The sequence below is a fragment of the Ptychodera flava genome, chromosome 3, assembly GCF_041260155.1.
Source record: "Ptychodera flava strain L36383 chromosome 3, AS_Pfla_20210202, whole genome shotgun sequence".
NCBI lineage: Eukaryota > Metazoa > Hemichordata > Enteropneusta > Ptychoderidae > Ptychodera > Ptychodera flava.
This window is the reverse complement of record NC_091930.1, coordinates 50,514,733-50,536,784: the sequence shown is the minus strand read 5'-3', so window position 1 is coordinate 50,536,784 and position 22,052 is coordinate 50,514,733. Positions and strand designations below refer to the sequence as shown.

The following is a 22,052-nucleotide window of genomic DNA, read 5'->3' as shown; positions in this document are numbered from 1 at the left end:
ACTCCGACGGTACCTGAATAATAATTGTCATTTAGCTGTATTGGTTTTGAGAAACTATTGTGACTTTATTTCACATACTAAAGATATATCTCGACATATTATCAATTCGCACCAGTAAAGTACGAATCCATAATGTTTTATTGATTTCCCTTTGACTATACCATCCATGATATCTAGTATCACCAGTAGCTGTCACGTTTGATGTAATTCGACTATATGAAATACCAGGTGCTATACTTGTCCTAACAGCCTGTAAGTAAGGACTGTCCAGTCTCACTGAAGTTTCGAAAACAATAACAGTGTATATATATATATATATATATATATATATATATATATATATATATATATATATATATATATATATATATATATATATATATATATATATATCACTTACCAGGTTCTCGTTCAGAGCTGTCGGAATGTTCAAATCCGTTTGGTTTGTGTACAAAAGAGATAACGTTTCAGGTGGAGGGAATAATAGTATAAGACATGGAAACATCAAGAAAAAACGTTAATTCAATGAAAGTTATATCACTGGACAAAATGCTTGATATACGTACAGTATATTGACGTATATTGACATATATGGAACACAATATTAATTGTTTACGTAACATATCTTTCTATATGAATATTTCAATACGTTGATATGCGCAGTATACAATATCTATGCAGATCAAGAGTATACGTAATGCAGATCTTTGCACACCAAGTATAAACTGTACTTATGCATTTTATTAGTAAACTGACATATCTGACACATGTACACAATCAGTATATGTGTATATATTGTGTGTATCAAGTATTTTGCCCAGTGTAAAATGTTTAACTTGACAACATGAATCAGATAAGTAACAGTCCGTACAATGTAAATCTATCCCTTTATTATAGAAGCTTTTAGTTTCGAACAGTTAACTAAGATGTCAAAACGTTTGCATTGTATGTATAATCCTTCAGCCACTGATATGTTTGATATGAATGAAATCATCTTACCTGTAGTTAGAGGGTTAGGAGTGTGCCGTGCAGGTGTTGCTAGTCGGAGACTTTCTTTCACCACTCTTCTGAACTCACAATTTACTGCCATTATTTGTTCTTTTATTGTTGTCTTCAGCATCTCCCTCATCTTAGATGCCAGCTTCAAAGACTCGGGATACTTTTGGACGATGCGGATTATTTTATCCTTAAGCGCGTCTTTGCCACCTCGCATTTCGACGACTACGTTTTCTCTGTATTCTTTAAAGTATTTGCTGATGAAGTAGTCTCCCTCCGACATTGTCGGGACTATAATTGGCTTTCCACTGGCTATCGTGGCAACGACAACATTCAGCGAATTGATCGAACGAGGTGGAACGAGGACAAGGTGCGAATGAAGCAGTTCCTTTCTGAACGAATCACGTTGGAGCCCCTTTATGATAACGTTCAGCTTCGAGTGTGGGTCGAGACGTGCCATTATTTCTTTGTCGTCATGTTTATTCATACACAGGATTTCCCATTTAGGGGGTTCTCTCTGAAATTTTTCAAAACTGTCAGCCACCGCGTTTATACCTCCAGGGACGATGGCGAGGCTATTCAACTCTGAGATAGCGTTATCTTCAATAGGTGTCATTATTCGAAAGTTACGACTATCTGGATATTTTGTAGGAACAGGCATATCGAAGTAATGTTCATCTGGTAGTGGTACAAGTTGCAGATGCTTGGTCGATGGATCGTGATAAGTATGGTCAAACTGATCAAAAATTTTTGGACCAATGGACAGTACAACGAATGCACGTAGACTTTGCTCCTCAAGACATTCACATCGCTGGTGGAACACTTTCTCGACGTAGGGAAACATCTCATGTGTTAGTTCTTCTCGATTCCATACATTGACATGTATTGTATTCTGCCTCAGGAAGTACTGTGTCTTTTAGATGGACAGCAACGGATGTGGAGACGATTCCGAATCCAAAAATGAATCTTAAGTCGGGAATATCCTTCAGATGAGGATAAAAAGTCGCATGCGCTGCGAGCCAAAAGTGACTAGGTTTCTCCTTTTCAAAGAGAGAATTTCTTTCTGGTAAAACTAAATTTACACCTAGTCGTCGTGCCTCCCTCTTCGTTCTACCATTTGGTTCTAAAACCGTGCAGTGAATGATGAGCCCACATTCGTTTAGCTGATCTATAAGTTGGTACAGTGCAGCTGCAATACCGCCATGTATCGGTGAACCCCATCTCTCTAATAAAATCAGCGCCGCAGGGGAGTTATCACCATCGTCCGAAATCTGGAAATGAAAATACCCATCATGTAAAACTTAACCTGTAGTTTAGGTTTGTGAGTTCTTTGGCACGTTTTGTACAAGGTTCACAAGAACATGCAATGCTTTCTATACACAGACTAAACCTTACGTTGTTGGGTGATTTACGTAATGCGGGCCTTTAATAATGACCATGTTGACTTGTAAAATCGGTCTACTAGAATATGTTCCAAAAGATTAACTGTGATAGTTTTTTCAATGAAGAACGAAACCTATGTACACGCTTGTATCGCGGTGTATGATTAACCTGACGGTAAATTCTATCGGCCGACAAATATAAATTTGTCGTTACAATAAATACCCCGAACATTACTCTTGTGTCACATGTCGCTTATGTTATATTCCAAATGCTAATTCGAGGGAGAGAGACTGGTTTGACATGTTTTTTGCTTTGTCCTTCGATGGGCTGGAGAAGGTCGTTTTTCAGCAGCTTTCGAGAAATATAGAGGTGTACATTGAAGTGCATTACTGATACACGATTCTTATGAAGTATGGCGACTTCACGGATGACAGCGAAATGAGAGAGCAGACGCTTTTCCACCATCTATTATGGCCATGAAGACCTTCAATAGAAATAACCTACCTTCTTCCACTTAAACTGAAGGGTCACGACATGATTGCATATGATTTAAAAGCATGTTCATTGGAAGCAATCACCTATCGACGCGCTATTGACATGTGACGTCTGTAGAATTTTTAAAACATTTTTTCACAGGACATTTGTTTGATATCTGTCGTCGGAACATGTCAATGTCCGCATGTCTGCAAAGATCAAAATTGAAGCAGTATTTTACTTGTTGCTGTTTTTACGTCACAAATATCAATCGCACCCACCGTATATTTCTTCTGTATCACTTTCCCATCCCTTTTCCGATTACCATCATCATCGTCGTCGTCGTCGCCATGGTCATTATCGCCATCTCCAGTAGCATGTTTCATTTTTTGACCATCTTTAGCTCTGCTTCTGCTAGCCCTGACTCCCATCACTGCGGCCACCTTCTGTAGGCAAGTCACATGATAAAGTAAATGTTAGTAGATATTAGGAAGCGCTTTTGAGTTAACTTTTGAAGCTTTCCAAAATTTGGATACTTCAGCTTATTGTTTGCGGTCAAATTTATAGAGCCTGCGTGATGGCTAAATAGTTGATGTTGAAGAAAACGTCATCGTAATTGTTACCTAGAAATTATGCCATTGTCATGGGGTGACAATTCTGTTGTGAATAAATGCACATTTATTATGGTGTTACGCATATTCGTTTTAAAGTGATTGTGTGTCTTTTATTTTAATGTCAATCAGTAACTTACAAAACAATCTTTGCCACTGTCAAAAAGTTTACTGATGTCATTTTTTAAAAAGATAATTCAGTATCTACGGAAAACAAGACCGCTTGATGAGTACGCGTCGAAAAGGGAAAGACCCTAAACTCTTGCTCAAACTTTCCTCAATGAAACTTTCATTCATTTACCAAGAAGAATAAAGATCAGGAGGTCGCCTTGAAAAACTTGGCATCCGAGATACCAATTAGCCTTCATTTACCTGTATTTAAATTCAAAAACAGCCGCCATCCTTTTGTTAGCTTTTTTTTTTAATTTCGAAAAACCAACGATGAAAACTTTCCTCAATACAATAGCTTTCAAAATATTTCTAAGTCGGAATATTTATCCACTTGGCATATCCTTTCTTTAAAAAATCTACCAAATATGAACATTGGTCTTCGTTCAGTCTGTGTTTCATTAAGAGGTGCTGCACCCAACACAGCATATTTTGCTCGAAATTACTATGTTGCAAATTTTCATCCGATTTCAATGAATTTGTTAACCCAAAATTAAAATATCGGTTGAGTTTACCTATTAGCTTGTCAGGCAGTCGTAAGTTTCGTAATGAAGAAGAGTTAATTTATGCAAATGCAAATAACTCGATATCCTGGCTTCTCTTTTCTCCCAATTTCAACTCCATTCTTCCCGGGTCAAATTATGCTCTTCAAATAGTATATAACAAAATGAATATTTGTTTGGCAATAAAGTTCTTACGTTTTAAATAAGAGTCATTATAAATTTGCTAATCATGATTTTAATCACTTTTTTGGATTGTCAGTCTTTCAACCCACTTTAGAATGAGGATAGATAATGGGAAATAAAATGGTCGGTGTTTTCTACATATAGTCTTGTTTGAAGTGAAATATTACATTTCAGAAAATAGTATCAAGTTTTTGACTTAAATTAATTTTATCATTTTTTACTTCAAATTTACAGCCACTTAATCTTTCGAGTAAACTACAGCTACCTTACTTTAGATTCTATGCGTTTTCAAAACAATAGTATTACGGGGTTTCATTGTCATCTTAGATGAGAAATATTCCTTTGAAAAAACTGTTGGCAGTATGGAGCTCCACCATATCGATAATTCATTGCTGTGTAAGATTTTTCTGACCCGATGCATTTGCTGACACACTCTTATCAGTGAGCACCGGTGATTAGTCTCACCAGTACTTCGTATACGGTTCATCTATTATTGGCAAAGTTTGTTGACCCTTAAACGTCACCACAGGTAAAACTCGTGTCATCATCTGAGCTGCAACCATGTGACCCCGTATGACGACATAGACCCTAAAACGAGACTTTGTTTTTTAAATATGGTTCCCAAAAGAGAGGAAACTAAATTAAACCATGTTAAGATAAGACATGATGTGTCACATGTCTTTTATCCATGTGTAAGATTCATATGACCTCGTAAACCTCTATCAATTTGACTAATAATGTCGTCATGTTTCAAGAGGTTCCAGATGTGTTTTAAAAAGTGAGGGTGTTTTAGCTTTCTCAATTATCATACAAATCAAACAGAAATGTACGATCAATGTGGTGATCAATGTGAATTGGTCGAGTAATCATATGCCGCCAAGGAAAGGCAAGAAGAGAATAACAAATATCCTGGATAAACTATCATAGTTGATCATCCAGAATCAACTGCGAGGGGCGACTCGATGAGAGACCCAAGAGCAGTCTGGGTAACAGACTAGTGCATGTCACGACATGACCTGAGAGACAGGCACACACTGTTATTGGAGACAGGTGGTTATCGTGTATAGCCAAAGGTGAATTGTATGGTTTCAAAGGTGGACTAGATTGTTTGGATGCTATCACTTCATAGTGTATGACACAATATGCTCGATGGGCCGCAAGTGATGGTTTCTTAATATTCATTTTCATTATATAGATAGTTCGTTTTGTCATACGTATGAAGTGAGATTATATTGAATGCCTAGGAACACTAGTATTTTCAAGTTAACCGTCACAGTAGAGGTTGAACTTCACATCAACTTGTAGAGACCCTTTGTTGAAGGTGTCAGAGAATTTGCATTTAAAAATAACTGATATGTCGCTATGTCACTGCTATTGAAGAAAGGTTTTATAGGGCGCCTAGTCAGTGCCCCTCTCTATGAAGGTCATATTTCAAATGAAAGATATCGTGAAGAAGTTTAATTGAAGTTCACGAGTTTTATTATTAGCATCGACTTCCAATGACAATGCGCACGAAAGAGACCAAGGCTGCTTGAAGCCGTAAACTCTTTCATAATAGATTTCGTTCAGTTGTATAGGGTCTTCTTGACTTTTGATGGACATTTTACAACTCTTCTGGCGACTGTGCTAACCGAATCCGATTAAAGTACAGCTAAATTATAAATGATCGGCTTGTACGTCTGGTGTGTCACCGTATTGTAGTTCTGGCAATAGGGAGAAGATGGAATTGATCATGCCGTAAATATTAAATACTCCATCCTTACAGAAATCTTTGCCTAAGAGGTCATCCCAGGACAGATTGCCGTTTTCATTCTGAAAGCTTGCAACAAAGTAGAATCCTTTGTTACATGATGAGGAGTTATATATTTATTTACATCGATGAGATATGTATATTATTGAAGATTATCTATCATCGCAGACACACTTGTAATCCTCCTCACATAAATTGTAAAGGGACCATAACTAAAGTTCCTCTCTGGGGTGGTGAATCTAAATGCTGGAATTTAAACATGAAAGTAGCACTTAAATAAATAATTTTCTTTTGCCGCTTTTAGCGTATGGTCTGGGATGAATTTGAAAGAGTGTTGAACATAGTTTTCTAATTACCTTTTGACAAATTCATGCGCATCGGTCCCACTTTGAAAAATTATACCATCATTACCTTTCTTTTCATTGTATTGTGGCCGTTTCACGGAAATTCAAGGTAGTTTACGCCTCGAAAATAAAACACTAAATTTTCGCTAAAATTTTCGTCGAGGAATCTTTCAACCATTCATATTAAAAATCACAAATATAATTCGGGGGTCGCCTTGCAGTGTTTGATACCAGAGAAACAAATTATCCAAAATTTACCGATATTTGAAATGCAAAATGGCTGCCATCCCTGAGATAACAACCCTAAGGGGAAAAAAAATAAATATTCGATTTTCAAAAAACTAAGACGGTAAAAGTTTTTCTTATACACTGATCTTTAAAATGAATCCCCAAAGTGGTAGATCAGAAATACATTGAAAAAGTGTGAGAACCTAAATATGTGGTCCCGAGGCGCATTCTACCTTAAAACGACTAGTTTTGTTTTGCTTACAATTTCAGATGTAGCTATGTTCACCTTCTGAACATACCTGTGATATGTCGGTAGTGTGCCATTTCCCCATTAACCGAACGAAGTTATTTCGTTTGCCGTATACTCGCGACATACTTGCCAAGGCTTCTGTTTCTTTTATCATAGCTATTGTCGTTATAATGTTTTTGCCCGCCAGAAAGAACCCACTGCCATGACTGACCGTATACATCTAGATTGAAGATTTGTTTTGTCACGTCCGTGATTGTGTGCCTTCGTGTATTAGCGTCCGAACTCACCATTCACATATATGTAGATATATCCGTATGTCGTCAGGTATAGTTCCTTTTATGACACGCCGTCTGCTATTTTGTGAACAACCTGTACGTCATTTTGATGGAATTCCACCTTCCAAGCGTGTTAGTGACTAACCTAGTGAGAAAGTCGTGTTTGTGGTGATTAAGTAAAAGCATCTGGCCAAATGTGAAATCAAAGTTGGCGATCGAGGACTATGTCTAGTCTTTTTGAAGTTACACAAATCTTTGTCAATGAATTTATGTTGTTACCACCACATGCCACAAACCACATGTGCTCAATTGTGGCGATCCTACTGGCTGCCCGGACGCTTCAATGCAATACACTCTCAAACAATATGATGTGAATATAACATCAGTGAAAATTATCTAAGAAAAAATGAAAATCGACAATTGAAACGGTGATCTTGTGTATTTCATACATTTACATGCTGTGATTAATTAAAAAGTTTCTCTGATTCTTTCAAACATTTATGATCTATTCCATTTCCTGTCTCCAAAGACATTATATACCCAGTGTATCACGGCTGAACGGCATAGTCAAGACACGGCTAATACCACGAACGATTTGTAGGACTCAAGACATTAAACAGTTAGTTTAAACAATGCCCCATTACTTGCAAGGTAATCTGCTGACTGTGACGAAGCTCCTGCAATGTTGCTATTGGTTATACCAGTTCAGTCTTTAAAATACAACACTGCTAATTTTAGTTTGATTTCATCAATAACGTTAAATCATGAAAAGGCCATCACAAGTCCAAATTCACCAGTTAGTTGAATTCTAGTGGTAAACACAACTTGAAATGTTCACAGTTGTGTTGTACCATGATCATGTTAATCATTATATGCTGTACTATTGTCTCCTTTGGCACTTGAGGTCACCAAACTCGTTAGTTGAATTTATTTTCGATGTATGTCGAGTGTTCACAGTTAAAGATTACAAGGGAAGTATATTATTACAGCACAGCGTCTCTTTCAAAAGGAGTAAAGCAGAACCAAAATGAATATTACGAAAATACCCTATGTATTGCAAAGATAACTTAAGTACAGGTAATGTAGGCAATAATAATGAAATGTATATTTTACGCTAGTATCTTTAAATAATTGCCTTCTCTTCATCATTGAATTTTGTTTGAGGTCGTCCATGGTCGTCCATGAAATGTACTTTATGCACGTACTACCTGAGGAACGGTCCTGGCTAGCTTTCCGCATTGCGTATGAAAAACAGCCATTCCCTGCATCAGCCAGCAATGGAAGTCAATGTAATTTTTGAAGACTGTTTCATATGGCGAAACACATATTGGCCGGATTCAGTATTATCTAGTTTTAAAACGGGAAATGAAACAAAACCCGCATCGTCATGCGTTTTGCATCGATTTGATAAGAAGATAATCAAATAATCAAAAGACTTCTCGTCCTTTGACAATTATTTTACTTTTAAGCTTTGGCCAAGTATTTTGTGCTTTCAGCTTTGGTATTAAAAAGCTGCCAACTTCAAATTGAATCGAACACAATAAAACTCAGCCGCTCTACCAAAATTTTTTAAGGCAGTTTGTTCCCTGTCAAGCAATCTTTGTCGGTCCCTGTAGATACCTAAGATAACCTTGGACAATTAATGCAGCTTTTGATAAACATCTTGTCAGCTTGTCAAATAAATAGTGCTCAATGTAGCAGCAGACATGTTAGCCAGCCTTTGAGCAGAAAAAAAACACCCCTTTAAAGGGTTTTAAAGGTTTACACTCGAAAGGAATATAATGTCATGTGGCCGAAAGCATTTTGAAATGAGTTCATTAGAATAGTATACTCATTTGTCCAAACAACGCTAGGATTAGGGGAGAAGATTCTTTAGATTGGTCCTTACCTCGGGCAAAACGATGACCCGAAGGAATCTTTCTGTTGAAATAATTAGGAAAATATCAGTATTGTTGGTATATTCTGTACTACGGTGACGCCACAGCAAAACATTTTATATAGAAACTAAGTGACACTAGGCCACATAATGTGTGCAACAAAGTGTAACGTGATTTATGATTGCTGGTTGTGACACTGCATTGTAAAGCACTATACAATTTCATTTCAGTGGCACTAGCTAACATAGTTTGCTATTATGAACTTTAATTGTGTCTAATCGGCGTTTTATCTTCATAGAAACAACATGTTTTAGTCCAAGTTGTCTACATAATTATAAGATTACATGATGGTACAAGTGTACAGAAGTGACATGAAAAATACTAAACTCAAGAATCGATTACACGTACAATTTGCGGCTCTCTTTCTACGTCTCATAAAACAACGTAGTATATAGAGTGAGAATTGTCGACAATCAGTTTGAAAATAAAAAACCTCGATATAACAATTTTGTCGGTGCCTGGGACAACATTCTTCGGTTGCGCATTTCACCAACACGTACAAACAGCCATTTATTACCTTACAAGTTTGTTTCAGCGCCGTCAAATAAACCAGTTTTGGATTAAGCGCAGGTATCATCAAATGCCTAGTTTGTCATGACCCTTTCAGTTTTGGTGGAACCAAATGTAATGTTTACAACGCTGGAATGTTCATGTTTAAACTGCATTTCTTAAAAATCTCTATCTTGACGATTTGAGGAAGTGATTTTTCCGGGCAGTGCTTACAGCTCGTCAATCTTCATGGTGTGGATTGAGGTTGGCGGAGACTGAATCTTTCATTCTTATCAGAGTGCACACCCGGGACAATAAATAGAGCTTGCAGTCTCACGCAATTACTTTCTGGCGTGAAGGTGAATGTTATACTGTATGTATAATATTTAAATCATTTTAAACATATAATTTGATCGTTTTTTTAAACCCGAAGTTGTCAAGTTGAAAACAGTTCCGGGTTACTTTAGTCAAATAATGACTATGCGAACCGCTACGTTGTCAACAAGTTACCGCATTGAATCGTGTGAGTGTGTGACGGTCGATATATTAGGCGCGTAATAATAATAATAATAATCTTTATTACCCTTAATCATAATAATATTACAATTCAATGATGAATGTACATCTGAGTTGTGCTGTGATAAAGGGTAAATGGAAACGGAAAATAGCAAATGCTAGTCTAGTCCGTTCCAAAGCCATTTGATGTTAAAGCAAGGAAACGAAGAAGAAAAAAATAAAACGAAGAAGAAAAAGAAAACTGAAGTATATCGTAACAAAGTAACTAAGTGAATAAAAGAACAACTACATAAATAAATATATAACTAAATAGATACATTACGAGTAAGTAGAAATGCGTAAAAAAGAAAACGATAAGAGAGAAAAAAAAAACGTATATAAAATATATATATATTTAAATATGATATACATATATGTAAAGTTGAATATAACTCTTCATCACTTAAAAAACAAAAACAAAAAACAATCGTGTAAAAGTAGACTTGAAAGTGCTAAGTAACTAACTAAGTAAATAAGAACAACTACATAAAATTCATTACGAATAAGTAGAAAATATGTAAAATAAAAAAAAAAAAAAACAAACCCAAAAACAAAATGTATAGTGAAATATATATATTTATATATCTATGATATACATATTTGTAAAGTTGAATATAACTCTTCGTCATGTAAAACACTAACCGTGTATGAGGAGACTTGAAAGGGAGTGTCTGAACGAATTTCTAGTGGTTTTTGTTTTAATTTGTTTAGGTAATGTATTCCAATAGATGCAGCCTGTATATGATATCGAGAATTTACCCAAGGAAGTGTTGACACTTGGGACATAAAGGTTACCATTAATTTTATGACGAGTACTGTAGCAATGAGAAGGCAACTGACAGTATGTTGTAAGACTGTGTGGCAAGTTATTATTTATAAGATCATACATGAATGTACTGATATGTAATTTATGTAATTTGTATATATCGAGAATATTAAGTTGTTTGAAAAGAGTAGCTGAGTTTGCTGTGAAGTCACTGAAAGTTATAGCTCTGACTGCCATTTTTTGCGAAAGAAAGATACTATTGAGATGTGAGGAATATGTTGAACCCCAAACTTCAAGACCATAAGTGATGTGTGGTAGGATGAAAGTTTTGTATAGAAGAATAAGGATATTGCGTGGTAAAAACTGTCTCAATTTGAAAAGGATGCCAACCTTTTTTCTGATAGTAGAATTAATCATTTTAATGTGCTTTGACCATTTAAGATGTCTGTCCATGTGAATACCTACAAATGATGTCACTTCAACCTCATTGATAACTGTATTATTGATGTGTAGAGTACCATTCAAGAAAACATGTTTGTTATGATTTCTGAAGACAATGTAATTTGTTTTGAGGTAGTTTACAGTAAGTTTGTTAGCCCTGCACCAGTCCACTACAGTATTGAGGTGAATGTCGACAGTATTTAAATTTATATTAACTTGGTTAGCAGGGAAAGTATGAAATAGATTGGTATCGTCAGCAAACAATCTAAAATTGAAGTATGTGGAGGAACGGGCAATGTCATTGATAAATAGTATGCATATAATATACTGATTACTTCTTCAATCATCGACTGAAACAGGTCAAGGCATGTCGAAATAATAACACGACGAGACAAAAATGCCCAATGTCATATGCGTTGTCTGCGTATCATCATAGACCCTCCAAAAGGTGGGTCTATGGTATCATAGAGTAAAATAACGTTACCGTTGTCATCAAGCCCGAGAAATATTTTCAGGTGAAAAACCGTAGAGTGAGGTATAGACATACGGTCATCGATTGGGCCGATGGATTACAGTGATAAACTCCACCCATGGGCATTACAATTCGTCCACACAATACCATTGCTAGTGTGCGTGTTACAAACGTACAAAACCCAGTCAACTCTGTCTCATGGCAAAATACATATGATCTGATAATAATGACAAAGCTCTTTCCTTACTGTGAAACATGACCTCTGATCGATTGATTTTAGTTTTCATCTTCTAAACATTGAAGTGTATGGCATTTAACAAGTAAGAGCTATGACGCCTTTGTCCATCAGACTGACTTTTATGGACGTTGGCTTTTTCTAAACACATGTGTTTTTTAACATTATAATATTGGAGTCACCTTTAAATGGGCAAAGCTATCGTAACATGTACACAAATCTATTCTGGAATGAAGTCATAATATGATTGGACTTTTTTCAATATTTAATTTTTGCACCTGCTTCTTCTTCTGCTTCTGGTTTTTGTGGTCTACGAATTTTTAAATTTTAAGCATTCTATTGTGATTACATATCTTGTGAATCAGTGACGCTTTTTACATAAAATGAGGAACTATCAATTCTATGCCTCTCCAAGCATAGTAATAATGGTTAAACTGTTCACTGTATGTTAAAGGAATGCTAGATCATTTCCCACAGACGAGGAATAATCTAAGGACGGAAAAGAATATAGAGTTTGGCTGAGCTAATGCATATAATGCAATATTTTAGACCAATGGATAATATCTATTGATGGTGATTCTTTATTGGAGTATTTTCGTACTCACACAATGTTTATAAACACTGTTTGCATAAATAAATACATATTTTTTCTTGGAAATCTAGCCTTAGATTGAGATACGACTCTTCTACTCAAAAGGACTTTATGCATTGTCTGCTACTAAACTACAGCAAAGCTTTCCTGACAAGAGTCTCTGAGCAAATTGTTGCAACGTTTCAGTGTTACAATACCCAAGGCATTTTTAATATTGATATTCTAACGCGATTTAAGTAATACAAGTACTTGAATGCGGTAACGATATCGTATGTACTACTCTAACTTGTTCGATAGCAGTACATCTTACCTGAAAAGTTGACTGGAGACAGTGACGCAGATTCACCACTGACACAAATGGTAATGTCGTGTTTTTGTCTTCTTCAGAGAACACGTCAGTAGTGATAATTATTCAACAGGGATCATGGTAATTAACGAATAAAACATGTAAAAATTTGCGAGTCCGATCCAACCGTGAAGTAACACTCAGGAACAAAGTAACAGTCCCGGTCGATCAAAAGCAAGGATTACTAACTTGGCATCAGTTGCTGTCACGTGATAATGTTAATCATTAACTATTTCCGACTTGTCAACCATCGATACAATAAGATACGATTAACTGAAAAATACACAAAAGAAAAATCACCAAGTATGTGAACTTGACTGTTATACCAACGTCATAGAAATACCCATCAAAATGAGTAACCCTTACAACCAACATATAGTAGTGGTCCCATGAAAGTACATGATATCGAAACAAATCAAAATTTCAGTTTACTTCCTACACTAATATGACGTCATCCCTAATTTTACTGTCAATGGCTTTCTTTACATTGAAAATAATAAAATACATTAAACATTGCGCTTTCATAACACATTCTTACTGGGCCTACTCATCCCTCAAACTGATTAGGTATGACCCTGTTTAACTTGTAAAATTGCTGTGATTCGTGTCCTGTGTCATTTCATGCAGTGTTTAGACAATTTTGGGACCAATCCTGACGGGTGTAGCATGCTAGCAGGGTACGCTTACCCATTCCGGACACCTGGTACCACCACTAATTATCAGTGGTTCAGGATGGTCCTACTTAAATTTGTAAATCACTATTGTCCCATGGACCTGGTGATTTATTGCCTTGGGTGGAAACGGTTATTGGACCGTTTAATGTCATATCTATACTCTGCAAAAGTATCTTGACTCTGTCTTATACACACTGGGAAAGTAAAATAACAAAGCACTGTCTATAAATCACACAAGTTGTGGCAAGGCATTTTAATACCTACGGCAAATATACTATTTTTCAGCACATGAAACGTTCAAGCAAAGCTTGGGTAATGCACACACAGTAAAAAATTTGCCGCACAAACTTGTACTAAAATGCCTATGGATTGCACAACGCGAAACCCATACTCGAATACATAATTCTGAACGTCTTTTAGCGTAGAATGTAAACACATAAATCATCCACGAAACTGCTATGGGCTGATCAGAGCTAGTCACATGGCCGGATCTAATACACAGAAAAATCGCCCAGAATTACTCAGTATATATAATTTGTCTACGTTACTCTGTGACATATTCAGTCTAAACTAGAATCTTGCCAGTCTCGGGGCAGGTGAAACTTGATATCCCTATCTAGTCTGCGCAAATATCTAATTAATATTATACCATTTAGAAATCAGTCAATGGATGATGGCAGCTATGATAAGTTTTTCTTCAATGCATGATTGCATGTGTATTCAGACCCAGTAACCTCACGACAGTGACGATACCGTCATGTACACAGTCAAGACCAGACAACTGCAAGGTCAAAGCTGTAAGCCTAAATCACCACTGCTGTTTGAAAGCGTGATTATTCATTGGATTTAATCTTTTTCTGGCCATTCACTAACCCGTATGTTTAGATGTAGGTACTGCCGTGTACATTGCAACCACCCAAGATATTACCCGAGCAAGAAATGATGATGACGATAGGTGTTCACTACATCGACGTGTAAGAACAACGCAAAGGAGAACAAGCAACACAGATTGCAGAGACCAATATTATCTCCTGACGAGAAAAGAAATGAAAAATGATAAACAAGTATTTATTTAAATTATTGCTTAATAAAAAGGCAACAACGAACGACTTATGAGTGGAGACACCGATTGTGCGATTATATATATATATATATATATATATATATATATATATATATATATATATATATATATATATATATATATATATATATATATATATATATATATATATATATATACTGAGAATCTATGAACTTGTAGTTGTCACTCTACAGGCTGTTTCATGCGCTAAACAATCATAAGGAGCTTACGCCGTGCTATTATATATATATATATATATATATATATATATATATATATATATATATATATAATATATATATATATATATATATATATATATATATATATATATATATATATATATATATATATATCGAAGTATACAGATGTCCTCGTGGGAAATTACAGTGCTTGATGCTAAGCAGAGCGTCATAAATAAACAAATTACTTCAAACACAAAGTAATGAAATTTATATATATATATATATATATATATATATATATATATATATATTATATATATATATATATATATACACACACACACACACACACACACACACATGGTGTAAGACACAGACCATGAACCCATTCTCGTTTACAAACCGATTGTTATAGCAGTTGATGTGTCTCACGTCATTGGAATATCGATCAATGCGATATTGTACGCCGTGCTCTCTTTTCTGCTGCTTTCAATTCGAGAACAATTCGCGGTTTTTGCAAAGTGGATATCAAGTGCTGATTAAACAGCGCGCGTTTTATTTCCCTGTCTCGGCGTTTGTCAACGTGTTTAAAATATTGATTCGGGATATCGCATTACGGAAGACTCAATTCAATCAACCGGTCGCCCTATGTATATTGTAACCACCCCTCCATCATGATCAGAACTTATTTTCACGCCCTGGTCTTTCGATTGGCAAGCTATAGACTCTTGGTTAGCGTTCTATTAACAGGGACGAAGCAGTCGACAAGGTATTTGCCAATGAATCACAGTGACTTGTTTTGTCAGAACTGGCGACGACAGCGTTTCTTTTTTGCTTCTTAACGACTGGTAAGGCAATGCTGTGCATGTGTTAAGGTAGTATGCGCCTCGAAAGTGAACGACTTAAAGGTTTGTTCAAACTTCCCTCGATGAAACTTTCGATCATTCTCTTTCCAAAGAAGCAGGGGTCACCATGCAAAATTTGGTACTAGAGAGAAAAATTACCTAAGATTCCCAACATTTGAAATTCAAAATGGCTGCCATCCCTGTGTTAACTCCATGGGGAAAATACATTTTTCGATTTCCGATAAAATGTCAATGCTGTCAATATCTAAAGGAGAATAAATTAAAATACAAACTGTGTTTTAATGTCGTAAGCTCATTCGCCAGTGTCAGTCAACAGGGAAGTTCGAGCCATGGGCCCCAAATACGTATAGTTAAGTTCCCTTTTCAAAATCTTGATTGCAGGGTTCCGTAGTAATCGTTGACAACTCAAAACCTCGTTACTTAGAGTCTAGTTTTCGCACGGAAAACGAAGGCTATTGGTGAAGGTACTGTTGCTAGATTAATGATGACGTTGCCAGACTGTAGCTAGACAAGATTTATTTTGCGTCAGTTGCGCATGTGCCAATTTTTCTTAAGACGAAAAAACACTGCTCAAGTTCTTTTTGAGAAACACAGTAAGTGATGGGAATAGTTAATTAACAATGTATGGAAAAATGAAAATTGCAATTAGAATCGCACGTAACAACTTAATAGTAGAAAAATAAAAAAAATACTTACAAAGCCTTGCATACATAATTTAGTGTACACAAGGAGCTATCATGCATATTTACACTGTCCCTAAAACCGCAATCGCCGAAAGGCAGTGCTGTCACTGGAACACTGACAATATAGAAAATGCTAAATTGTAATTTTTGATACTCTATTGAAAATATGAAGTCAATGGGAATGACCTTATCATGACAAATACACTAATAAAAACGAAACGCGCCAAAACCACGTCGAACTAAGTATTTCTCCTACTAAAACTTAAACTTGTCATTAACTGAACAACTCGCAGGCTATGATATTTTCACATTTCATCAACCAAGCAATTCGTAGTTATATCCACTATTTACAAAGTCATTTTAATCATTTTTTAATTATATTATATGAATAAATTTCACCTTGTAAAATTTTTAATCGCTGCAAAATGCGATGTAAATCTTTATTTCCAGCAGGAATTGAATATTGTCATTATGTTAGTCACCGGCAAGCCGTGTCAGCGTCTGTTGTTTCTTCTGTCAAGTCTTTATCATTGCCAAGTTCAAAGTTCGAGTATTTAGTGGCAATGAAAATGTTGTACAAAAAGCAGCAGTGTTAGAGCTGCTGTAAAAAAAGAGGACATGTCAATAGGCCTATACAGGTCCATGTATACATAAACAATATCACAAAGATATTATAACAGATAGCAGCTACCTGTCAAAAAATAATGCCGAGTTTACGGAAAAAGTCCCATTTGTGAATTCATCATTTTCCAAAGAAATACTGGTAGTTTTCTATCAAAAGAATACTCGTATATTGTTTCTATCAAGGTCGCTGGAAGGGACCTAAACTAAAAGGAGAAATAAATGGTAAAAAAGAAATAAATGTTTCATTCTTTCTGGAATGCGCTGTTTAGAAATGTGATCGTGAAGAACAGGAACTTATAAGGTCAGTCTACGCTCTTCTACCAGACTAGCTGTATCCATTTCACTTTGCTAAAGGTTATTGCAATCACTTTATTCCACACAGTGCTAATAAAATTGGTAGAGTTAACGCAGTTTTTTTCAGAGAAAATTTTCCCTCCAAGAGTGAGGGGTTTTTTAATCTCTGTTTTTAGAGAGCAAAGTCTTAACTGGCTCATATTTAGCCGTAATGGGAAATAAAGGCTTTCAATTTAAGCAATGTACTTCTATTTCCACGGTTGTAACAAAACAGATAGTGGTAAAACAGACTCCTTTTGCAGCTATAAAGTGATATACAAATTGACAGATTGTGCATTTACATGCAATAGAGCTGTGTACTCCTTTGTCTACTGTTATAATAAAACAAATGAGTGTTGTGTAGCCACATACATTATTTAAGTGGTATGACCCAGTTTTTGCCATTTTTTCCGATACTGGTAGCATTTTGGAGAAGATACAAAACTTGTCACGTTCTCACCAAAGGTAACACTGTTCATTTTAGAATTTTAAATTGAAATGAACAAGTTCTGGTTGTTTTCTATTTGAGATCACAATGAGCAGATGGCCAATAAATAATAGTTTCATGGCCTTCATTGACATTCTAATAAAACGCCGCTGGTATATCTGGTGCTGTACTCTAGCCTTGTCAGTCTCAAAACGGTAACTGTTACTGTAACTGGTGTGAGAGTTAAATCACGTGGTATAGCATTGTCAGACATGACTGAATGTACCATAGCGTATTTTGAAAGAACAATATTTTGAGGGGACCTGACAGCTTTTTTTCCCAACTGCTCTTCCCCTACAAAGTGAAAATCATCCTAAATCTGCATAGGTTCCCCACGGTCCCCATTTCCTCTCAGAAAGGATAACTGCAAACATGTTTTTCCCTGACAGATGATTTTTTCACCAACAGTCCTCCCCTCCCCAATCTTAGCGTCCCCTAAGATAACCGAACTCTGTTCCCTCCCCACTGATCTCTTTCAATCTGATGCCCACTAAGAAACAACATAAACTTACCCGGTCCGCTGATGATGACAAGAACTCTTATAAACAGTTGACACTTTTGTCAAACAGTCTTCGAGGCTGAGCCTGTTGTACGGCGCGTTTCCAGATATGATTTGTGTTCCACAGGTGCCCATACTCTTCCTCGTCAGGCACTGCCTGTGTAAAGTTCAAGGAATTAGTTTGGAAACAAGCAAATTCCACTAAACTTTGCCTCGACCGCGAAATGTGGCAAGGGACCTTCGAAAAGACATGACTTGACCCCTCTTTATGTATCTAGGGACGGGTATACAGCAAGATGTGACCAATTCGTGTATTACACATCACGCAAGATATAACAAACACACTCACACACATGTACACTCACACACACACACATACATACATACATGCATGCACACAGTGCACACCATTGTTTAAAGAAAACCATTCGAGTAGATGCATATTTCAATCCATAACCACATATTTATTGGTAATATCTGTGCTTTGAAAAGTTGGCATTCATTCCTGATGACAGTGTCGCCACTCAACATGCCCAATGACGTCATTGCCATATTGGACCGACTTGGGCCTCCTGCGCTGTCCGCTCATTTCAATATGTCTCGTGGTATTCTGAAACATAACCAGAACACATCATTGAATTAACTTTTTAATTTTAGTTTTCTATTAATACCCAATGCTTGAAATTAAGAGATAAGTTGAGAGATTTGCTATCTGTAAATATGAAATGATGTGATTTTAAAAATAATCAAAGGAATGCGATTTTTATGACTCTCTTTATCGTTTGATTTTACACATTTTCTTCCAGCGCTGGTATTTTGATTTTATAGGTACCGCGATATTTTCAATGTTATTTATTACCACATGGGCTGGCTGTTAGGTTAGTACTTACGCGTCGCATATCGTATCAGATCACCGACACATTTACAGTCCCCAGATTCGTCACACATTTCTGAATAATTCATACACCCTCCTCTCACTGGACGCGACCATCATCACAGACTGAAACGGAACGGACGACAATGGCTTTGGACAGTCTGTCTTCATTTGCATAAAGAGTAAAGCCGGCAAACCCACTGTTTACCTTTGCTTTATACAAGGAGAGAGAGAGGAGAGAGAGAGAGAGAGAGAGAGAGAGAGAGAGAGAGAGAGAGAGAGAGAGAGAGAGAGAGAGAGAGAGAGAGGGAGAGAGGAAATTCATAATCAAAATAGTGGAACACAAAGGAAAAGAATCATTGAGAAATAAGACTAAAATGTAATCGCGTTACCGAACAGTGAAAGATGAATAAAATTGCATCTGTTTGGATTATTACCTTTGGTTGTTGCTGATGCAGTGGTAAATTGGCAGAAATCACCACCGTTGTCGTCACACAAAGGCAAAAGGCAATTTTCAGCAGAGAGAGACTCATTGTTGATCGTTTCTATCTGACGTATCTCCCTGTTGAATAAGTCTACCAACTCACAATTAACAAATCATCGAGTCAGTACTCCTTATATAGCCAATGATTCTCTAGCTATTATAGTGAGTGCTAATTTTACGCTCTCTCATACACATGTAAATACAAAGGAGTGATATTATCCAAAAATGTCATTCAGAATAAATGACACATGTCAACGGCAAGCTGTCTTCCTTTTTGTGTTTCAATAGGTGATTTGTTGACGGAATAAAATTTTACATTTCCTGCCTGTCAACAAATACCACACGTGAAATTTTGACGGTCGAAACATTTTTTGGTTCCCCCACTGACCGAACGTACAGTGACCAATGGGAGTGTTCTGAATTACAAACGAAACAAGGTTAGATGTACATTGTGCTGGTGTTTTGTCTTTTTGTAGATCACTGAGATACGTGCGGTCCCACATGTAACACCGAAAACTCCAATGTCGCGATCACAACTCTAATTTTGGCAGACGTCACAAATTAAATTCTATTGGGCACAACTTCAACTTTGACAGACATATGTTAAAGTTTTGTGGGGACATAACGCTAATTTGTATGGACGAAACATCTAAATTTTCTCAGACACAACTGTAATTTGGGTGAACCTCCCCTGAATTTTAGAAGACACAAGTTCAAGTTTTTAGGGCACAAGCCTAATTTCGATGGACAAATGTTTCCAATGTTGCCATATAAAACTCAAATGTTGGCAGTGTACAAGAGTCGCCGTTTAAAGGGAAACAGTCGTCGGAACTGCGCCTGTGTGAATTTCTTGTTTACAAACAACGTATTTCGTGCGATGAGATTATGACAGACATGTTTAAACTTTCATCAATTACCATCGTACCCTGGATACAGTATTTACATTGGTCGTATCAGTGCCTTACGACTTTTGAGCGCAGTTCCGTAACATAAAGGGATATCATTTTATTATATTTACCTTTGACTTTACCATTGTCATCGGTGACATAATGACCCCACTATGATAGGTGATGGGTTCAAATGTTTGGTTTCTTCTACTTGCTCCATCTTTCGCACCAGAGCCATGATCTTGCCCTTCTGATTTGCGACAGGTTGACGCCTGTAAATAACTTGACGTGCAAATCAAGGTCATGGTGCTTTGCCTTTTGTGCAAAGTTTGAACAAAATCAGAACATGGATGTTTGAGTTATGGTTCAAAGACATGAACAATCGCAAAAAAATTGCCGCCTAGCGGCCATATTCGATCGTATCACTAAATAAATTGACATGCACATGTAGATCATAGTGCTTTCCTTTTGTCTCAAGTTTGAACAAAATCAATTCACAGATGTTTGAGTTAATATTCAAAGACATGAAAAATCGCAAAAATATGGCCACACCTTGCGGCCATATTGAAACCGTATCGCAAAATAAATCGATGTGCATCTGTATGTCATAGTGCTATGACTTTGTGCCAAGTTTGAACAAAATTGGTTCAGCAGTGTCTGAGAAACTGTTGATGACGGACGGACGGACGCACGGACGCACGGACGGGACCCAATCTATAAGTCCCCGCGGACTTCGTCCGCGGGGAACTAAAAATCAATTGCAACAGTTTATCTTGTGTCTCTTATATTTCATGCAACACTATTTGAAGTGGCAGCACAGGTCAGGTTTTCCTAGCGATCAAAGACGTTACCTTTGAGTCTGCGCAGAAGTTGAGTTAGTTTCTGCTAGATCGCCGACTCGGCATCTCTGCACAGTACTAGTACTAGCTGGACGGACTGTGTACACAGTGACGAACGAAGCCATGCCACTTCAACATCGAGTACGCTACGCACTGAGCAAATATGGCATCTTGTACGGACCGCGTTTTAGATTAAATGGTCGATCGACCGCTAATTATGCGAGATTACCAGAGAAAAATTGATGGAGAGGGCAAAGTGTGTTCGTCTACGCACCAACTGGCAGCGATAAATCACAGAGGTATGAAGTCGCCCACATTTGTTTGGATTTTCATCGCTTCGCACACGTATTAACATACTTGGAGTTATCGAACTCGACATTTTTTCAACAATGTCATGTGAGTTTTATGCAAATCTCTAGGGGTCGACAAGTATCTCCGAAGAATATGCAAAATAAGATGATAATATATCAGTTAAGGTAGATCGCGCCTCGGGGACAGATATTCGGACTCTCAAATTTTTACAATTCTCTTCCGA

General features: G+C 36.7%; 1 protein-coding gene across 1 annotated transcript in view; it reads right to left on the bottom strand.

Moving 5' to 3' along the window:
* Positions 1-18,876: 18,876 nt before the first annotated feature.
* LOC139127187 (uncharacterized) overlaps positions 18,877-22,052 on the bottom strand; it is a 55,412-nt gene continuing 52,236 nt past the window's right edge. Inside the window, exon 6 of the mRNA XM_070693118.1 lies at positions 18,877-19,043. Coding sequence (XP_070549219.1) covers positions 19,024-19,043 — 20 coding nt within the window. The 3' untranslated portion in view covers positions 18,877-19,023. The remainder of the gene's footprint in view (positions 19,044-22,052) is intronic.